The sequence below is a fragment of the Anser cygnoides genome, chromosome 3, assembly GCF_040182565.1.
Source record: "Anser cygnoides isolate HZ-2024a breed goose chromosome 3, Taihu_goose_T2T_genome, whole genome shotgun sequence".
In the NCBI taxonomy this organism is placed as follows: domain Eukaryota; kingdom Metazoa; phylum Chordata; class Aves; order Anseriformes; family Anatidae; genus Anser; species Anser cygnoides.
This window is the reverse complement of record NC_089875.1, coordinates 99,588,400-99,605,927: the sequence shown is the minus strand read 5'-3', so window position 1 is coordinate 99,605,927 and position 17,528 is coordinate 99,588,400. Positions and strand designations below refer to the sequence as shown.

At 35.6% G+C, this 17,528-nt stretch overlaps 1 protein-coding gene across 7 annotated transcripts in view; it reads right to left on the bottom strand.

Annotated features, from left to right (window-relative positions):
* Positions 1–17,528, bottom strand: part of CSMD1 (CUB and Sushi multiple domains 1) — a 1,150,295-nt gene that overhangs the window by 235,485 nt on the left and 897,282 nt on the right. For all 7 annotated transcript variants that reach the window (XM_048078081.2, XM_048078083.2, XM_048078082.2 and 4 more), the window contains 2 exons: positions 10,332–10,501; positions 3,597–3,753 (listed from right to left, as the gene is read on the bottom strand). In XM_048078081.2, the coding sequence (XP_047934038.1) occupies positions 3,597–3,753; positions 10,332–10,501 (327 nt within the window). The remainder of the gene's footprint in view (positions 1–3,596; positions 3,754–10,331; positions 10,502–17,528) is intronic.

Genomic DNA, 17,528 nt, shown 5'->3' with positions numbered 1-17,528 from the left:
AAACAGAGCACAGAGTATTCAGCATTATACAGTACTCAGAGTGTCAGAGAACACATATGCATGTATGATAAAGTGTGGAGGGTCTGTGTTTGTTTTCTCCAGTACCTAAGAAAAGGTAAGACCATGTTCAGTTATTGAGGATTACACAAGAGTAGCAAGGAAACACTTGTGACACAAGCAAAGGTACATTCATCTCTCCACACAAAGAGTGAACAAAGTCAGTGTTAAAATTCCTCTTGTGAGAACTGTGACAGGGGAGTGGTTGAACACTTCAGCGGGACTGTCCTGCTTGTTACTCAGAGACTGTACAGCATTGTTCCTTATTTAAAGTTGCAGTCTGATACTTTTACTAAACCGCTGTGTTTTGCTTTTACTGCTTGTCAAAGTGTGGCATCAATAAGATGTCATTTTAACTTAAATGTCAATTTAATGTTAAATACTCCTGACACAACAGCACGAAGCACTGACACCTTTATACCTGAACGGCAAATCTCACTGATCAGTTAACAGGAAGGGTAGGTCCAGCTGTGGAAATGCCTGTGGTTACAATTTCTCTTCCTGCAACAGATAGAAGTTTCTCAAGGAGTAAAGTTTTAAATGGACTGGAGGTGGGGGGATGGGGTGGAATCCTCCCAAAGAATAAATCTGGAATTATGAAAGAAGAACTGACATTATCATCCAGACAATTAGCAGTCACAATAATCGGTTGTGGCTACAACATTATGTATAAACTTCTATTTTTACACAGATTTCTATTGATGTCTTAGAAATTTAAAACCATCTTAAAAGCCCTTTTTAGTTCCTTAGATCTTTCACAGACTTCCCCTGATGGATAAAAAGAAAAATATCTAAGGGGAGACAAAGAACTTAGCTATTTTTGCAATCTCTGTTTAAAAGGAGTAAAAAAAAAAAAAAAATAAAGGAAAAAATGTACAACTTTGGCTACATTCTTAAGACCAAAATGACTGCTCATATTAGAAGACAGTCTTATTTCCATGTCTTTGGTATATAAAAGACATGTAAACCAAAATAATCTATTGATATCTGACATTACCCTCAGGAAAAAAAACTTCAGTCCCATCAAGCTTTTGTTATCATTTCTTCAACACTGAGATATGAGTATTCACCAGAGTCATTCCCTCTGACACCAGTGTAGCTGTTGTACTGAAGAGTGAAAACATAGTCTCTGTTATTCATTACAACCTACTTCCACCCTAATTTTAAGGAAGCAGCTTCATACTGACTTGCCTTACAGGAAGTAGACAAGTTTTCTTCTTTGTTCCTTTTGTTCCTCTGGTAGACTCTGATTCAGTTATTGTGCAAATTACAGTTTCATTGACTCTCACAGAGATATGGACTTTTCCTACCAATCTCAGGCTAAACTATTAACAAAATGTAACTGTCTCAATCTTTCTGAATCAGAATTTCCTTAAACACAATTACTATTACTTTATTCCTCAGTCAAAATATTTCATATCTTCTCCAAACAGTACAGAAAGATTACAGATTGCTTCACCATCCATTCCAGTAAAAAATTCTCTCTGTCCACTGTGCTAAATCTATTTCCTTGAAACCTTTTTGTAGTTATGGATCACAGAATGAAATTACAATAATTTTGTTTCCATTCAGTATTGTTTCTAGCCTGTAGCAATCTTATATGTATCGCGCATTTCATTAGAACTTGAATCCTTCATAGATTTTCTTTTAATATCATATATTCTAATTTCTACAATTTTATACAAGCCACTCAGATTCTGGATTTATAGAATTCTGTTTTATTACTTCAGTAATGAGATTCTGAAAACAGAAATAAAGGTTTCTTTATGCACATTTCTGTTCTCATGGATCATTAGCTTTTTCTACTGTCCTATTTGTAAATTTAGTATCATCCACAGAATTCAGAATGTTAAAAAGATGGAAAGATAGTATTGTGCTGAACTACAATAGTAACCTTTTAGTACGTCTCTTTAATAACACATTGCAATTGTTCTAAAACCAAAACTTCACAGCTGCACTAATCTTACTTTCAACGGTATTCATGAGAAGAAAAGCACTATAAAGGCAAACCATTAAAGGTAGCTGATATAGCCCTCCAGGCAGCCAGAACTAAGTAAAAAGATAGGGAATGACCAGAATTGATTTACTACTAGATTTATTACACCATCACTTTTTCTAGCACTCTTCTTAGCTTTTTCTAAACAGTCTTACAGTATTTGTTATTCAGCAGAATATATATATCTTATTTCCTTCATTAAGTCCACATTTTAATAGTGCTTTATCTTTTTTCTTTGTTTAGTAATCATAAAGTATCTGGCATATTTCTATCTGATTGAATAAACTGCAAAGTAATCTCTCAGGGAAGTTAACTCCAGCTGTAAACTAGAATTTGATTAATTCAAACAGATAATTATCATTTTGTTTGATGTCCAAACACAAAACTAATGTGTTTGTTTAGAAATTGCATTGGAACTGTACCAGAAGATATTTTTTAAAAAAAAAAATTGTTAATAATCCCATCCAATAATGAATATAACTTTCTGTTATACCTAATCTTCAAAATATTGCTTGGAGTGGAATCTTTCCAAAACGGGAGTCAGCACTGCAACCAATTTTCAAAGCACCTCAAAATAATAAATCTTATGCTTGTACTCATTCATAGATGGTGAAAAGCACCAGACTACAGCGTTTGAAAATAACACTGAATATGGGTTGTTTTTACAGTCAATGTAATCAGCTGGTTAGATGGTCACTACCTCACAAATGTGTTCTCTTGAATTTGACTTCCTGAAAATACATGTGAAAAGTAGGTAATTACATTGTATTTATAAATGGGGATCATCTTATGTTAGAACAGGCAGGAGCAACACTCATTACAGATAAACATTTCAACATGAACTGCTGCAAAATGAGCACGCATGATACTATAGATGAGGAACAACAAAAGGAAAGAAAATGAAAATGGAAAATGGAAATGGAAAAGGAGATATATCGCATGAAGATCTTCCCTGTGTACACAGTTCTGCTAAGATTACTGTTAGAAGACTATCAAATTCTGTCTACGCACTTGCAGATATATGGAAACACTTGATAGAACAGAAAAAAAGAGATTCAAAACTAATCAAACAGCCATGGGGAAAAAAACTTTAAGACATGAAGTATATATGAGCATACATAAAAATATATATATATATATATAATTTTAATTTTGACTGCAAGGATTAAATGAACCTTATTTAAGATCTGGCTACATATAAGTTTTCTGCTACAACATAAAACCAATATATTCAACCCGCAATATTTCACAATTCATTCTTTTTCAAAACCCACTGCTAAATCTTTAAAATGGTAATGTTTTCTAAATTTTAAAGGTTAAAACTTTGCTTTTAGTGATGTTCCTAAAGCACTAACACCTATCAAGCAGTGCAGGTAATTAAAGTTCAATCTCATAAACACAGTACATCTTAGGTAATGATCTTCATTATTCTATGAGAAATCACTGCAGCTGAGATACACATTTTGATATACATATACACACACATATACATTTCAGTATACAAATAGAAACGTCAGTCAGACCATATTTGTAAGCTACTTACTTGTATAAGTGAGCTGAAATCCTTGGTCAGTATCAGATCCATTGGTATTAAACTCTATCCACAAATGATTAGAGGTGCTGTTTAGGATAACTCCCATCATGTCATTTTTGGTGAAGGCTCCCAGTGAGCGGGAAGAACTGTCTTTTCCATCATACACCTTGTAGAAACAAAATAATAGCATGAATAGTATGAAACTGGACATCTGAATATTTGAATCTGAATATCTGAAAAAACTTTATACAACAATTCCAATGTTAGCTATGCATTGGAAAAATCTTGTGTGTATATCATGTTAGCAAATACATTTTTTAGTTATGAAATTCAGTGAAATACAACATATTGTCACCCTTAAAGTGTTCTATAGCTTTTTTTTTTCTTTTTCAGTTTTGTTAGTTCATCTTGAAGGAAATTAATATTTATACACAACTCTGTTTTCCAAAGTTTCATATCTTCACATTATTTTTCATGATAACTCACAAAGGTTAATAGAAGTATAATTTCTAAAATCACTATTGAAGTAAAGCTGAAAGAGGCAAACCCCATTCTGCTTTGTTCTTTCCTGCCTGGAGATATCAAAAAGCAGAACTGAAGTATTAAAGTCAATATATCACTTTTTATTTCAGACTCTGAGCCTGCAACGTCTTTTGTTTTACTGTAGGTTTTAACAAAGAAAGATAGGTCTTCAAAGACATATGTGAGTCTCTTTCCTAACTAAGTGCAGAGATGTTCTTATCTACTAGGTTACTTTATCTAAAAACGTCAATAGAGGACAAAAATAACAATATTACCCCCTGTCATTTTTCAAATCCTACAATGATTAAGAATGTCATTTTGACTGTTCACCAATACAAGACAAGAACGAAGAGCTGGTATTGATTAGGGAATGGAAAATTACTTTTGCTTATTGGAAAACCTTGAAAGACATGAAGTCCCAAAGTAGCCCTCTGTAGTTTTTTGTCTCAAAATGAATTTATAAACCTGGTTTCTTCTTTAATTTAATTAAATCACCTATACTTTCTTATGGAAAAATAGACAAACTGTGTTTCACACTCCCAAGACATGTAACACTCATGTGGATTCTTCTGCAAAAGTAATGAATCTGAACAGTTGGTTTCTAATATGGAGTGAAAGATAATTTACTCTGACCACAAATGTCCTACAGTGATTAGATATTTAAGCTGCAAAAACAGTAAACATCTAAGCTCTGGATCTTCATCTCTTCATTCTCAGATTTTGTGGTACCCAATAAGGATTTATCTTAATTCCAAACAGAAGCCAGTGACCCATTTAACAATCTAAATTCCTGCATTCAAGTCACAGAAACTTCTTCCTATTTTAATGTCCAGCTAGATGTAAAAACAAAATTTAGAAACCCATCTTTAGAGATGACGAACAATTGCAACTACATTTATGGATGATAACCAACTGTTAGAAGCAGAGCTATCTTCCCAGTGTAGAAAATACCATTATGCCATCAACATGTTAATGTCTTAAAAGAAGCCTCATTCAAATCAAGTGCTGCCATTAACAAAATAAAATAATAAAAACAACATGCATAAAGATTTTTTAATATGAAAGCACAAATTTAGTTTCATGAATATACACAGATGTAAATAACAACCTTCCTTCAAAGAAGCTTCTGAACAATAATAGATTGTACTAGCCACTGTTAGAACAATACATGTTGTCCTTATTACTAAGGCAAAGATTCTCTTATACCAGGATACATAGATGAGTTATTGCAAGCCACAGTCAATTGTAATTAACACATACTTAGCATACACCTCTTGGCAGAAATGACTTCAAGCTGTGCTAGCAATATTCAAAAAAAAAAAATGCCTCCAAACTCCTACCACTGTCCTGGGCCAGAACTATAGATCTATCTCACTGATTGATTGCACTTTATTTACCAGAGCTAGAAATCTATTTTATAAAATAATTTTTGTAAAAAATAATAAAATCTCATCACATACTATGCAGAAAACATAGATATATTTTAATTTGTTTCAGAGATTTACTAGTTTCAATGGAATGATGGACTTTTAATTGTAATTACTAGTAAATGCTATCTGTATTAAAATAAAAGTGATTTTCACTTGTTTTTAAAAGACAAAAAAAAATACTATGAATAATTACAATTGTTCCTTAGACATCCTGCTCCAATGGTGTTCTACCTCACTGACTTTACAGATACTCTTGATGCATGAGGATCAGCGAATTAAATCATATTCTCTCTCAGTATTAATCCAGATACAAATGCCAATGTCATTTTATGAAATAAAAATAAGAGGAATCGTGTGAAAGCAGCTGTAAAAAGGCAGGGACTATTTTTAACTGGTAACACTTGTCCTCCTGTTACTAACATTACAGACAAAACTCAGTACATCTCTATTCTACTAATTGAAACTACCAATGAACAAATAACAAGAATTGAAGCTCAACCATCCATATTGATAACTTCTTTGAATTGTCCCTGTAAAAGTTTTGCTGCAAGCCAGGCTGCATTTTCCCTAACAGTTCTTGGTCACAATTTGGCGATTAGTGTGGGCCAGGACTATTCCCAATATGCAGCTTGTGTGCAACCATTGTGTTCTGATGTATGGAGGAGATACGCCATGTGTGACTGCCTCCAGAGCCAGAAAACATTAATAACTGGTATAGACATTGCCACTATAGGGCGCATGCTTAATTCATGTAGGAGAACCAATTTCAAACATAACTCACAATTACCAAGTACTATTTTCTGTGCCATGGAACAAACTCAAAGATATTCGGCCACATAGCTTCTGAAAGACATGAAATTATACCCTGGTTTTAGTGTTGCCTCTAAAAAATTCATGGTGATTGCACGATAAAGATATCAGCAAAAGAAACCATTTTAAAGAATTAAAAAGTTTCAAGTGGTCATTGAAGCAGAAAGATGAGGAATCTGAAGTGTCAGTCAGAAAGAATAAGCTTTAAAATACTCAGCTTAGCTATTCACCTCAAAATGGTGCCTCTGTTTCTATTTCTTTTAGAAATATTTCTATTTTTTTTTAGAAGTCAGAAGTTCTGACTTCTTTCCCCTCAGTTCAAGTTTAAACCTTGCTACAGCTATAGGAAGCTTTGCCCATAACTTACAGTCATTACCCTGGCAATACATTGCAAGTACTCTCCTTGAAATCACTTATCTTGCCCCTTTCTCATGTACATAGCCTTATGTCAGAAACACTTTTGAAAATTATATTATTCCCCATGCGCTACTTAACTTCAATATTTAGATGACTTTTCAGTTCGTACTTGTGCCAACAGCAAACCTAGTTAAACACACACAGTTGAAGCTGGTTTTACATTTTAAAAGCATGTAGGAGACAGAGCACAACTCTGTGCCAGAGCAGGAGACAGGCACAACTTGATTGTTCACACAATATTTATTGTTAGTACATCCTTGGCACTCATTTAATGCAGGCCTACTACCACCCTCACAAATCTTTTCTGAGAAAATGTTAGCCCAGGAGATGCATAGGCCAGGGACTGTTTCCAAGAGGAGGTTTAAGTGAACCACCTTGTTTTGTAAGATTAGAGAGTTTAATGTTATGGATGTATTCAAACTGTAGAACTTGGCCTTGGGGGCAGTAGAGAACAATCGTGGCATTGTTTAGTGTACTAAGATAAATGAAGCCAGGACATTCGAGATGCTCCATTTCACCTAAGTATTTGTGAGGAACTGAGAGGTACGTGCTTGCTCTGCTGCTGGGCTGAAAATACGCAGGTGAGAAGAGAGGACAGTGCTACTGTTATTCATGAGGTAAAATCTCCCAGTAATGGTGCTAATGTACATGTATCTGCTGTGGGATGTAAAAAGCAGATATCTGAAGGAGAAGTAAATGCTGACTAGATTTTCTTAAAATCCAGTTTCTCTTTCTGATAATAAGAATAAATTACTTATAACTAAACTCTGCAATTCCTTAACTGTCGAGATCTTTACGGTATAAAGTCTTTTCAAAGGGAGGGAAATGTTTTTAAAATAGTGCTTTGATGGTTTGAGAAATAATTCCCATATAGCTTCCTGACATTGTTATGTATCTTCCTATATATGTTCCCAAACTTTTGTATTAAATCCTCATGGAACTTTTTGCCATCTTACCTCAAATAGTGCTATTACATACTTTGTAAGACATTTGTGGAGCATTGACCTTGGCATTGCCAGGATTGTTTCTCAGATGTTTTTCTTTTTCCCCTCATTACTCTCTCTCACACACTGCTGAGCAGCATTTTTTACCTTTTCTCAAATATGTTTCCCAGAGGTGCCTTCATCTCGGCTGCTGGGCCCACAGCCATGCCCTGCAGCGAGGCCACTGGAGCCTTCTGGAACCAGCTGTGTCCGGCGTGGGGCAGCCCCGGCCTCTCCTCACAGCCCCAAGCCTCTCCTCTGCAGCCCCCTGGCTGCCAGCACTGTGCCACAGATGCAAAATGCAATACTATATAAGCACATATTTTCTTCAAAAGTAGAAAGATATTCAGGGGGCGAAACGTTCTGTGGTTCAGCACAAGGTTTATAAATATTCTGAAGATTCAGTGCATCCCTTGCAAGCTGCTTGAAAGGCAAAGTCTTGGGGCTTTCTTCTGTGCAAGCACAAGATAATGTCTGGTGATTATACCATATTTTGCTCATATTTATGTACACATAGGAAAGAAAGCAAACTTCAGAATGCTGCATCTCTGCCAAAGCTTTGGGGAAGGTAAGCATTTGGAGAGCGTTATAATTTCCCAGTTGCTCAGATTGTAGATCTGGTCAGAGTACATTAAAATTTATTTCTGTCACAGATGCGGAGATCTCCCTCACAGACAAACCACAAAAGAAAAGGGAAGAGACTAGATAGTATGTATTCGCCTAAACCATGCTATATGCAAAACAAGCATCCACAGTTAAGATACAATTCTGAACCATCTTAGGGAACTAAAGTAAAATAGCATGTTAGCTGAGAGTAAACTCATCCATGCTGAAAAATGAGGTGCTGTAGTCCATATGGTATCTCCCTTTTTCCTAACCCATATTAAAGGGACAAATTTCCTCGGGGAAAAAGAAAAAAGATAAACTACTTCTTTACACAGTACATCGTGAACTTTCAGGATTTATTGTCACAGAACAGGTACGTACTATCAACTGATCTAAATGGCTAACAAAATTAAAAGACAATAGGTCCATAACAGATAATGAACAGAACAGACAGTAAAACGTGGTCTAACTTAACCCAAAATCTACGGATGCTGGGGAAACCTATGGGATCACCTATCAATCAACCTATAGGATCACCTAAAAATCAAACCATGTCTAAGAGCATTGTCCAAACACTCCTTGAACCCCAGCATGGTCGGTGCCATGACCACCCTGGGAAGCCTGCCCCAGTGCCCAACCACCCTCTCAGTGAAGAACCTTTCCCTAACACCCAGCCTGACCCTCCCCTGTCCCAGCTCCATGCTGTTCCCTCGGGTCCTGTCGCTGTCCCCAGAGAGCAGAGCTCAGTGCCTGCCCCTCCGCTCCCCTTGTGAGGGAGCTGCTTGTGATTTTTTTAAGTTTTGCTTAATTCATGGTTTGATCCAGTCTGTACTTGCTACAAATAACAGTATAGTAACAAAGATATGAATGTTTGTATTAGGAAAGCCAGTACTTAAAGAGAAGCCCCCCCCCCCCTTTTTTTCCTTTGATTTTAAAATACTCACACATTTACATAAGGAGACTCATCCGATGGAATAATAGATAAAAGTATGGTAAACAAAATTTGCTCTATAATAATGATATTTTTAAACTACTGTGGGATGTGCAAATAAAAAATAGTACAATCAAGTTAGAAATACAGACAATTATTTCTAACATGCTAAATGGGTTGCTGTGATATCCCCAGATAGCAAGTTGCTAACTGAATTCAGCGTCCTCAGTGATTTGAAGTATCAATTAACTCTGAAAAATTAGAGACATAAACTTGAAAGAGTAATTTAATATATGCTCAACACTTCAGATGAATGTAATGTTTTATTCCCATACAAGAATGCAGCAGCCATTATTAAAAAAATATATTATGAACATACTGTAGAGAAGTATATGTTAAAATCTGTTCATATTTAGGGTATGTTTCAAACGTTAGCTACAGAGTAAGAGCGAAAGAAAGAAAACCAACTTCTTTAAGTACTGCTTTAGTCAATATAACAGAATCACAGAATGGTTGAGGTTGGAAGGGACCTCTGTATGTCATCTGGCCCAACCCCCTGCTCAGTCAGGGACACCTGGAGAAATAAAATACACCTAGAGCAATTACAATAATCTATATTAGCTGGCATCTTCGTATTCAAATGAGAAAATTCATTAATTTGAAAGAAATGCCCACTCCATGCAAGATAAATAAGAGAATAAAAATGTACTGATAATGTACCATCTGCAATTAAAAACTGTCCTTTTTTAAGCAATCCCAGAGCTTCACTTATAAATATTCTTGTGAACAGAAAATAATATTTACACCTTAGTTTTCAAAATTCAAGTTTACATTTTAGGTTTTCTTTTTACAATTACATCCAGTGTAAATGGCCTAATATTTCTATAAATATAACTGACCTTTTAATGTCACCTATATTCAGACAGAATTTACATTCGGTGTGGGAAAGTGAAATGAAGATAAAGAGATTTGGTATTAAATACTGAGTCATTCATGTAATGTGAATGTTGAGCATGATAGAAAGTGAAATAAGTTTTCTTTTTACCTTAACAATATCTCCCTCACGCAGCTGAAAACTCCTGGCTCTAAGATGGATCCCTTTTCCAGCCTCTGTTTCAATTTTATAGATACATTCATGGTTGTTGTCATAATTAGATGGAAAATTTGGAGACAACAATGTTCCTTCATTTCCAGAGACAGTTGCTCCACATTCAGCTAAAGGAGACAGACACAATAAAAAAAAAAAAAAGGAAAAAAAAGAAGTGAATTATCGATTTCAAGAAAATGTAGGTTATTTTCAGAAATATTTAGTCGCTATGAAAACTCTAACTTGCTATGACTATCTAGGAAAAGTACGTTTCCGCTGGATTTCATCTACAGGACAAACACCTAAAAGCCCTACCAAAGTTGCTATTTCCAGCATTTCACTGGGTAAATGTGCACTTAGGTGCTTTTATCTAGTTCCCTTTACCTCCAATTTATTCCTTGGTCCTCCCATTAGGCTAACCTATAACGCAGCTCAGCCAGATTCCATAAAAATTAGAGGTTCTGTTGAAATATATTTATTGTGGTAACATTTCAAATAAGTGTAACATTGATTTCACCTACTCGCCTGCACAGCTTTTACAAGTACTAGAAAAAGCAGACAATAATCTTCTGAGATAAAGCAGTCTGGCAATAAATCAAAAGAAGTCACATATTTTTTTCCACCAGGTATGAAAACAAACAAAAAAAAATACAGAACAAACCAACAGTTACTGATATTAGTCAGCATCAAGCAGACAGCTCCCTTCCTTTCAAGGTAAAAAGTAGGTGAGTCTTTTTCACAGCCACCTGTAGTAAGAACTGACACTTTCAGGAGTAGAAGTTTTTGTCATTACTTCCCAGTAAAGAAAAGAAATATATAGGAAGAGTAGTGTGTTTCAGGCTGTGGGCTCAGTTTGAATTCAGAATAAAGACTAATAAAATTATTCCAAATGTGCAATGTAAATTTCAGCACATAAATGAACACACTGAAAGAGACAGAAAAGAATATTGATATACTGTTCAAAAAAAAATTCAAAATGCTTAAAAATGGCATAAAAATGCCTTCTAAAACCTCCAGTCAATATATATTAATCTACAATTTTTAAGATTGACTAATATTTATGCTTCATTGTTCAATCTAAGGATAAAATATATTACGTAAAATGCAGATTTTGACCTAAACATCATTCAGAACTTATTCAGAGTTCGGCACAAACCTGTTATAACAATTAACACAAGAACACATAAATGTGTAATAATAAACCAAAAGATACATTTTACAGAAGTGGTAACTGGTAATTTTTTTTTTTCATGTACATTTTAAATAGACTCTTAGGGCTCATAGGACATTCAAGATATTCAGTTTTGGAAGTGTGGATTTTACAATTTTAGCATTGTAAATTTTCTTTTTTTTTTTTAGAAAAAAATGTATTTTTTTTACAATCATTTTGAAAATACAGTGTAAAGATACAGCAGAAAAATCAGAAACTAATTCTTTTAAACATATTCAGGGAGTAATGCATGTTTCATATTTATTTATAAACTATCTAAAAAACTTACATTTAAATTTCAGAGGCCTTGACAGACATCAAAGTTACATGCTTTTGCTTTTGAAAAGGTCAAAACCAGTGAATTATTCTGTACTTCTTCCCTTCAATAACATTGAAGAAAGAAAGGAAGAAGCAGAAGGTGAAGGAGAGGGAAACTGGGAGGAATGCATAAAATGGGGGAAGGAGGAAATGAAAGATGAAAGGAGAGAAGAAAGGAATTTAGGAAGGAAATAGTCTTACTCAGTCTTTCTGCTCTACATTTGGGCTCTCCTTGGGCAAGGTGAAGAAGGAAATCAAAAAGGATCTGGCTCAGGATCCTTGATTTAACACGTAAGTTAGAGATCATTTTCTATTTTAAAGTAGAGCTTTATGTTCTCTTCCTTAGGTTACTTTGACCCTGAGCTGCAGTATATTTGATAGGCAGAAGAGTGTTGAAAGTTAGCCCCTGCCACAAAACCTCAGATAGCTGAACTGTTCCTTCATGAGACAGTCTAAAGTCATTTTACATTGTTTAAATGTTGCAAAGAATATTAGAAGACTGACAAATGAACTAGATGCTATGATACTTCTTTGGTAAACGATCTCTCAGATATGGGATACTACTACATATGGTTATATATAAATATCTGTATACATTTTTTGTGTGTGCATTTACATATGCATATGTAACTCTTTTTTAATTGACTTTTGGGAAGAAAGTGAAGTGCCTTATGCCCTAAGGACTTCAACCAAGTATTTTTTTATAACCATCCCTGCACACTGGAATCCATGATTGCACCAGGGTTTAGAAACTCTGAACAGCATCCACGAACAATATGCAGCGTGTCAACAGGAAAAAGGCATCTCTCCCCCTTTAGGCCCTAGTATTCTACTCAGCAATACAGGAAACACCATGTGGGTTTGTTTGTTTGGTTTGGTTTGTTTTAAAATATCTACAGTAGAAGGTACTGTTAAAAAAATAATAATCATGCAGTAATTAACACATGCAGCCAGAACGTATGACACCTAAATTCAATTCACTTTTCTGCCTCTGGGAATCCAAACATGCATCTCCTACAACTTCTAATTCAGACAAATTGATTAGAAAATGAACAAATGTTGGCTAACCTCTTTAGCACAATGGGTAGGGCATTAAACAAGGGAGGAGGAATACTTCAAGGAAATTCATGCATTAAACAGTTAGAAAATAATATCACTGTTGCCCTGTGACTACCAAACAAGTAGACTTGAAAAACACACTCATGTTCATTTCCATTACCTCCAAAAAATCTTTAATTCTTTATGCAAAATGAAAAAAAAAATAGTCTTTAGCCACATAGCCACATTGGCAAGATCATTCTGCTAGGAGGTATCAGCCATTATTTAACATTCTTTTACAGAAATGAAGTGAAACCAGATCTCCTACATTCTTGATTAAAGATCGAACCATGAAGTTTTGCATAAGGAAGAGATATGGCTTATCCACTTATGGTAATTTAAAAATAATAAAAAAAAAATGCCAATCACTTCTGAAAGATTTAATGCAATGTTCCTTATCTAGCACATGTGCTTTATGAGTAACTACTGATTTTAGCACCTCTAGTTAAACAGACAAATCTTATCAGATGATTCTGAAAGAGCTCTTTGTTTCTTGGCTGCAGAGGACTTTCACATCACTATTTTACTTCAACACCTTACAGATTCCTTTCACCCACTCCCTGGGAGAATGATCTGCTTCCCAAGCCCATACAAATGAAATAGAAAAGACTTCTTATGTTCCCTGCATATGAATATATATATATATACACACACATTTTTGCTTGTATTTTCATTTATTAAGCACTGAATTACTGTGTTCTATGTAAATAGTATTTTCAGGACTAGGTCCTCCAGGTGTAGCCTTTTTTTAAAAAAAAAAACATATTTCACACTGCACTTTGTCAGATTATATGACGTGTTAAACTAGTATAATAGTGTGCATATGAATGCAATTTAATATCTGCATATGATAAATTTTAAAAAATGCTATAACACAGATGTAGCACTTAAATCACACACACACACAGAATCATCTAGGTTGGAAGAGACCTCCAAGATCACCCAGTCCAACCTCTGACCTAACACTAACAAGTCCTACACTAAACCATATCACTAAGGGCTACATCTAAATATCTCTTAAAGACCTCCAGGGATGGTGACTCAACCACCTCCCTGGGCAGCCCATTCCAATGCCTAACAACCCTTTCAGTAAAGAAGTTCTTCCTAATATCCAACCTAAACCTCCCCTGTCGCAACTTTAGCCCATTCCCCCTCGTCCTGTCACCAGGCACGTGGGAGAATAGACCAACCCACACCTTGCTACAGCCTCCTTTAAGGTACCTATAGAGAGCGATGAGGTCTCCCCTGAGCCTCCTCTTCTCCAGGCTGAACAAGCCCAGCTCCCTCAGCCGCTCCTCGTAAGACTTGTTCTCCAGACCCCTCACCAGCTTCGTTGCCCTCCTCTGGACTTGCAGGAGCACCTCCATGTCCTTCTTGTAGCAAGGGGCCCAAAACTGAACACAGTACTCGAGGTGCGGCCTCACCAGAGCTGAGTACAGGGCGACAATCACTTCCCTAGCCCTGCTGGCCACACTGCTTCTTATACAAGCCAGGATGATGTTGGCCTTCCTAGCCACACTGCTGGCTCATATTCAGCCAACTATCAACCAGTACTCCCAGCTCCTTCTCTCCCAGGCAGCTTTCCAACCACTTATCTCCCAGCCTGTAGCGGCGCTTTGGGTAAAAAAAATTATTTTCTTTCTACATGAAACAAAAAGAGAAGATCATATCCATGATGGACACACAAATAGTAGAGCTCCTTGCAGAGAACTTAAGCACAGAGACCAGAGCCAGAAAAAAAAAAAAAATCTAATCTCCTTAATAGCAACCACGTGCTCAGTTTCACATGTCGTATAAGACAGTAAAAGTTAAAACAACCTGATTAAAATCAAGAAGGCCAAGGGGAAGGGAGAAGTTTATGTTGATGCCATTTTACACAGCTGGGAAAAGCAACATTCTCCATGTTAAGGGAAGTTCCATTTTCTTATCCCTATATCTTTCCTTTTATTCCACAAATCCCACTGAAAGTGAATATATTTAAAACAGTTTTTACCACTTGCATTGGTTTGCTGGTATCAAACTTTCTCAGTAAATTTCCCCAGTAATTTTTCCCAGTTTTCATAGTACTTAATTTCATTAAGACCAGCCATAACCATGCCTGGTCTTTATCTGCATGAAAGGTCTCTAAAAATGATAAACAATAAACCCAAAGGCCACCAAAATTAAAAATACGGGCAGCCAACATTAAGCAATCCTTCTACTGCCATACAAGACTGTCCAGATTCAAAAGGAGATTATGGTTAATGTTACTAACAGCAGCTACAAATCTAAGAGAATTAATATAGAGATGTCTTCATCCATCATGAGTGTAAAGAAAGCGTGAAGAAAGGTTTGAGCTAATTCCAGTTGAAATGGTTTCAGTTACTTACTTGGTCATGTTGTCCTTTCAGTATTCAAAGCTGAAGCAAAGGCACAGGAACTGTTGCTTCTAGAAACAGCCCAGCTCTCTGTGCTGTGCTTTGCACACTGCTGAGCTGAGCCAGGTAAACAAAACCAACACAGCTGCTGCTCATCCTGCTTGATTTCTACCTTTTTTGCTTTGCCCTGCCCCTTTCCCAGGTAATTGGTTGGGTGCCAGGTGGGCCTAATGGTATATAAGCTGCAGGTGGCCTGTGGGAGAGCTCCTTCTGTTAGAGCTGCTTTTTGGGGGGTGAGGGCTTTGTTTTTTCTTCAGCCACTTGCAGGGTTCTTTAGGTGGGTCAGAGTGTGGGGGCTGATGTGTTTCTAAGTTGAGAGAGGTAAGCATGTCTTTTTGAGGTAACAACTAGTAGGATCTTTTAGAGTAAAGCAAGCTGTGTAGTAGTAGGTGCCTTTACTGCATGCAGCTCTTCTTCAGGTGAGTAATTTTTAGAGCATGCTTATGGGTAGGGAGATGATGTTACTTAGCATGTTTGCTTTGTGGTTCTAGGTCTCTTATGATTTTTGCAGAATTATGGGGCTTACTGTGAATGTGACCTTATGCCTTCACCTGTGTGTCAAACACTGTCAAAGTTACAACCTTGGTGTTAAAGTGATGGAGCAGGGTTTAGGGAAAATGTATCATCCAAGTTCCCTGTGCCAGTGAGTATCTGAAAACAGCCGAAGTAGGCATGTAAGGTGTAGTCTTTTTCAGGACTAGGGACAGTTTCTTATATTTCTGGAGCTTTTTTTCTGCTGTTTTTCTGGCTGTAGAGTCTTTACAATGCAATACAGATCCCTTCTTTATTTTGTTTTCTTATTATGCCTGTTTCTGTAGTCATCTATTTTTTAAAATTGTTTACGTTTTTTAACTATCAATATGATCAGTGGCACCTAAATCTTTAGATTAAACAGAAAAGACCCATTTGTCACTTTAACCTAAAATTTACCTCCATTTTCTTACATATTTTAAATATATTTTGTAGAAAAAGCCAAAAAAATGGGTAATCCATGAGATTTCTCAAACGTCTGTTTTAAGCGAAAATAGACAAAGAAAACCATAAAAAATATGTAAAAAGAAATGAAAAAAATTCCATTCAAAAGTATAGGAGAGACCTCTTTTGATCTAGAAAAGATGTAGTGGGGTTGTCATAATTCTTAAACAATTTTTTTGAGTCTGGGGGAGAAAGGAAAAAAAAGGTACATTATTGTAGAAGTAACATAAAATAGCACCTACTGTGCTCTGACAGGGTCCATAAAATTAAGAGGTTGTTTTCATATTGAAGGGATCTGTTTAATTGAAAATAGGCTATAAATAAAAAGTGAGGAAGATTTAAATATGAAACATTATTTAATCTGGAAAAGAATTAGATTGTAAACTTTGCAATAGCACTGAATACTTACGTTACCTCATATGAGATATTCAATGTGTTAATTCACATTAACTACCCCAGCTAATCTAGTTCCCTAATTTGAATGAGAACTGCAAAAGAAACACTTGGGTATTGGAAGGAAGGAAGATTTCCATTATAAAACATTAAATTTCAAGCATCTATCTTTTAAGAACAGGAGATTTTTTTCTGATGTCTTCAGTGAATAGCTGTGCATTTTTAGGCGAGGATGAAGAGCAAGAGATAATGACCTTCTTTAAGAATATGCCCTTATTTATTCAGTGTTTTAATTGAATTGTAATGCATGCTAATTTAAATAAAAATGTGCTCACAGTGCTACAGATGTTTGTGGTTTTCTTGCTGAAAGAAGAATAGATTCACTAAAATCCAAATTTTCTACATAGTTTGGTTACTAGTAGGGTAAAAAGTTATTGTCATCACATCTAAATGGCTTGTTACATCGCTAAAACTAGCATATACCAAAACTAAATTTGTTCTGCACATATAAGTTACTGGTTCCAATTCCAATTTTTCATTTTTCAAATCTGCCAAACCATAAACATCTGCCAAATGGCAGCATCTAAAAGCCAATACCACTTAAACTTTTAAGAAAAAATCAATATAGCATCAAGTCTGTTTCAAAACATGACAAGCAGATAAAAGCAGATTAACCTAATTCATTATTACAACTTTTGAACCTTGAGTGCTTTTTAAAGTTAATGTTATGTATTATGAAATCTA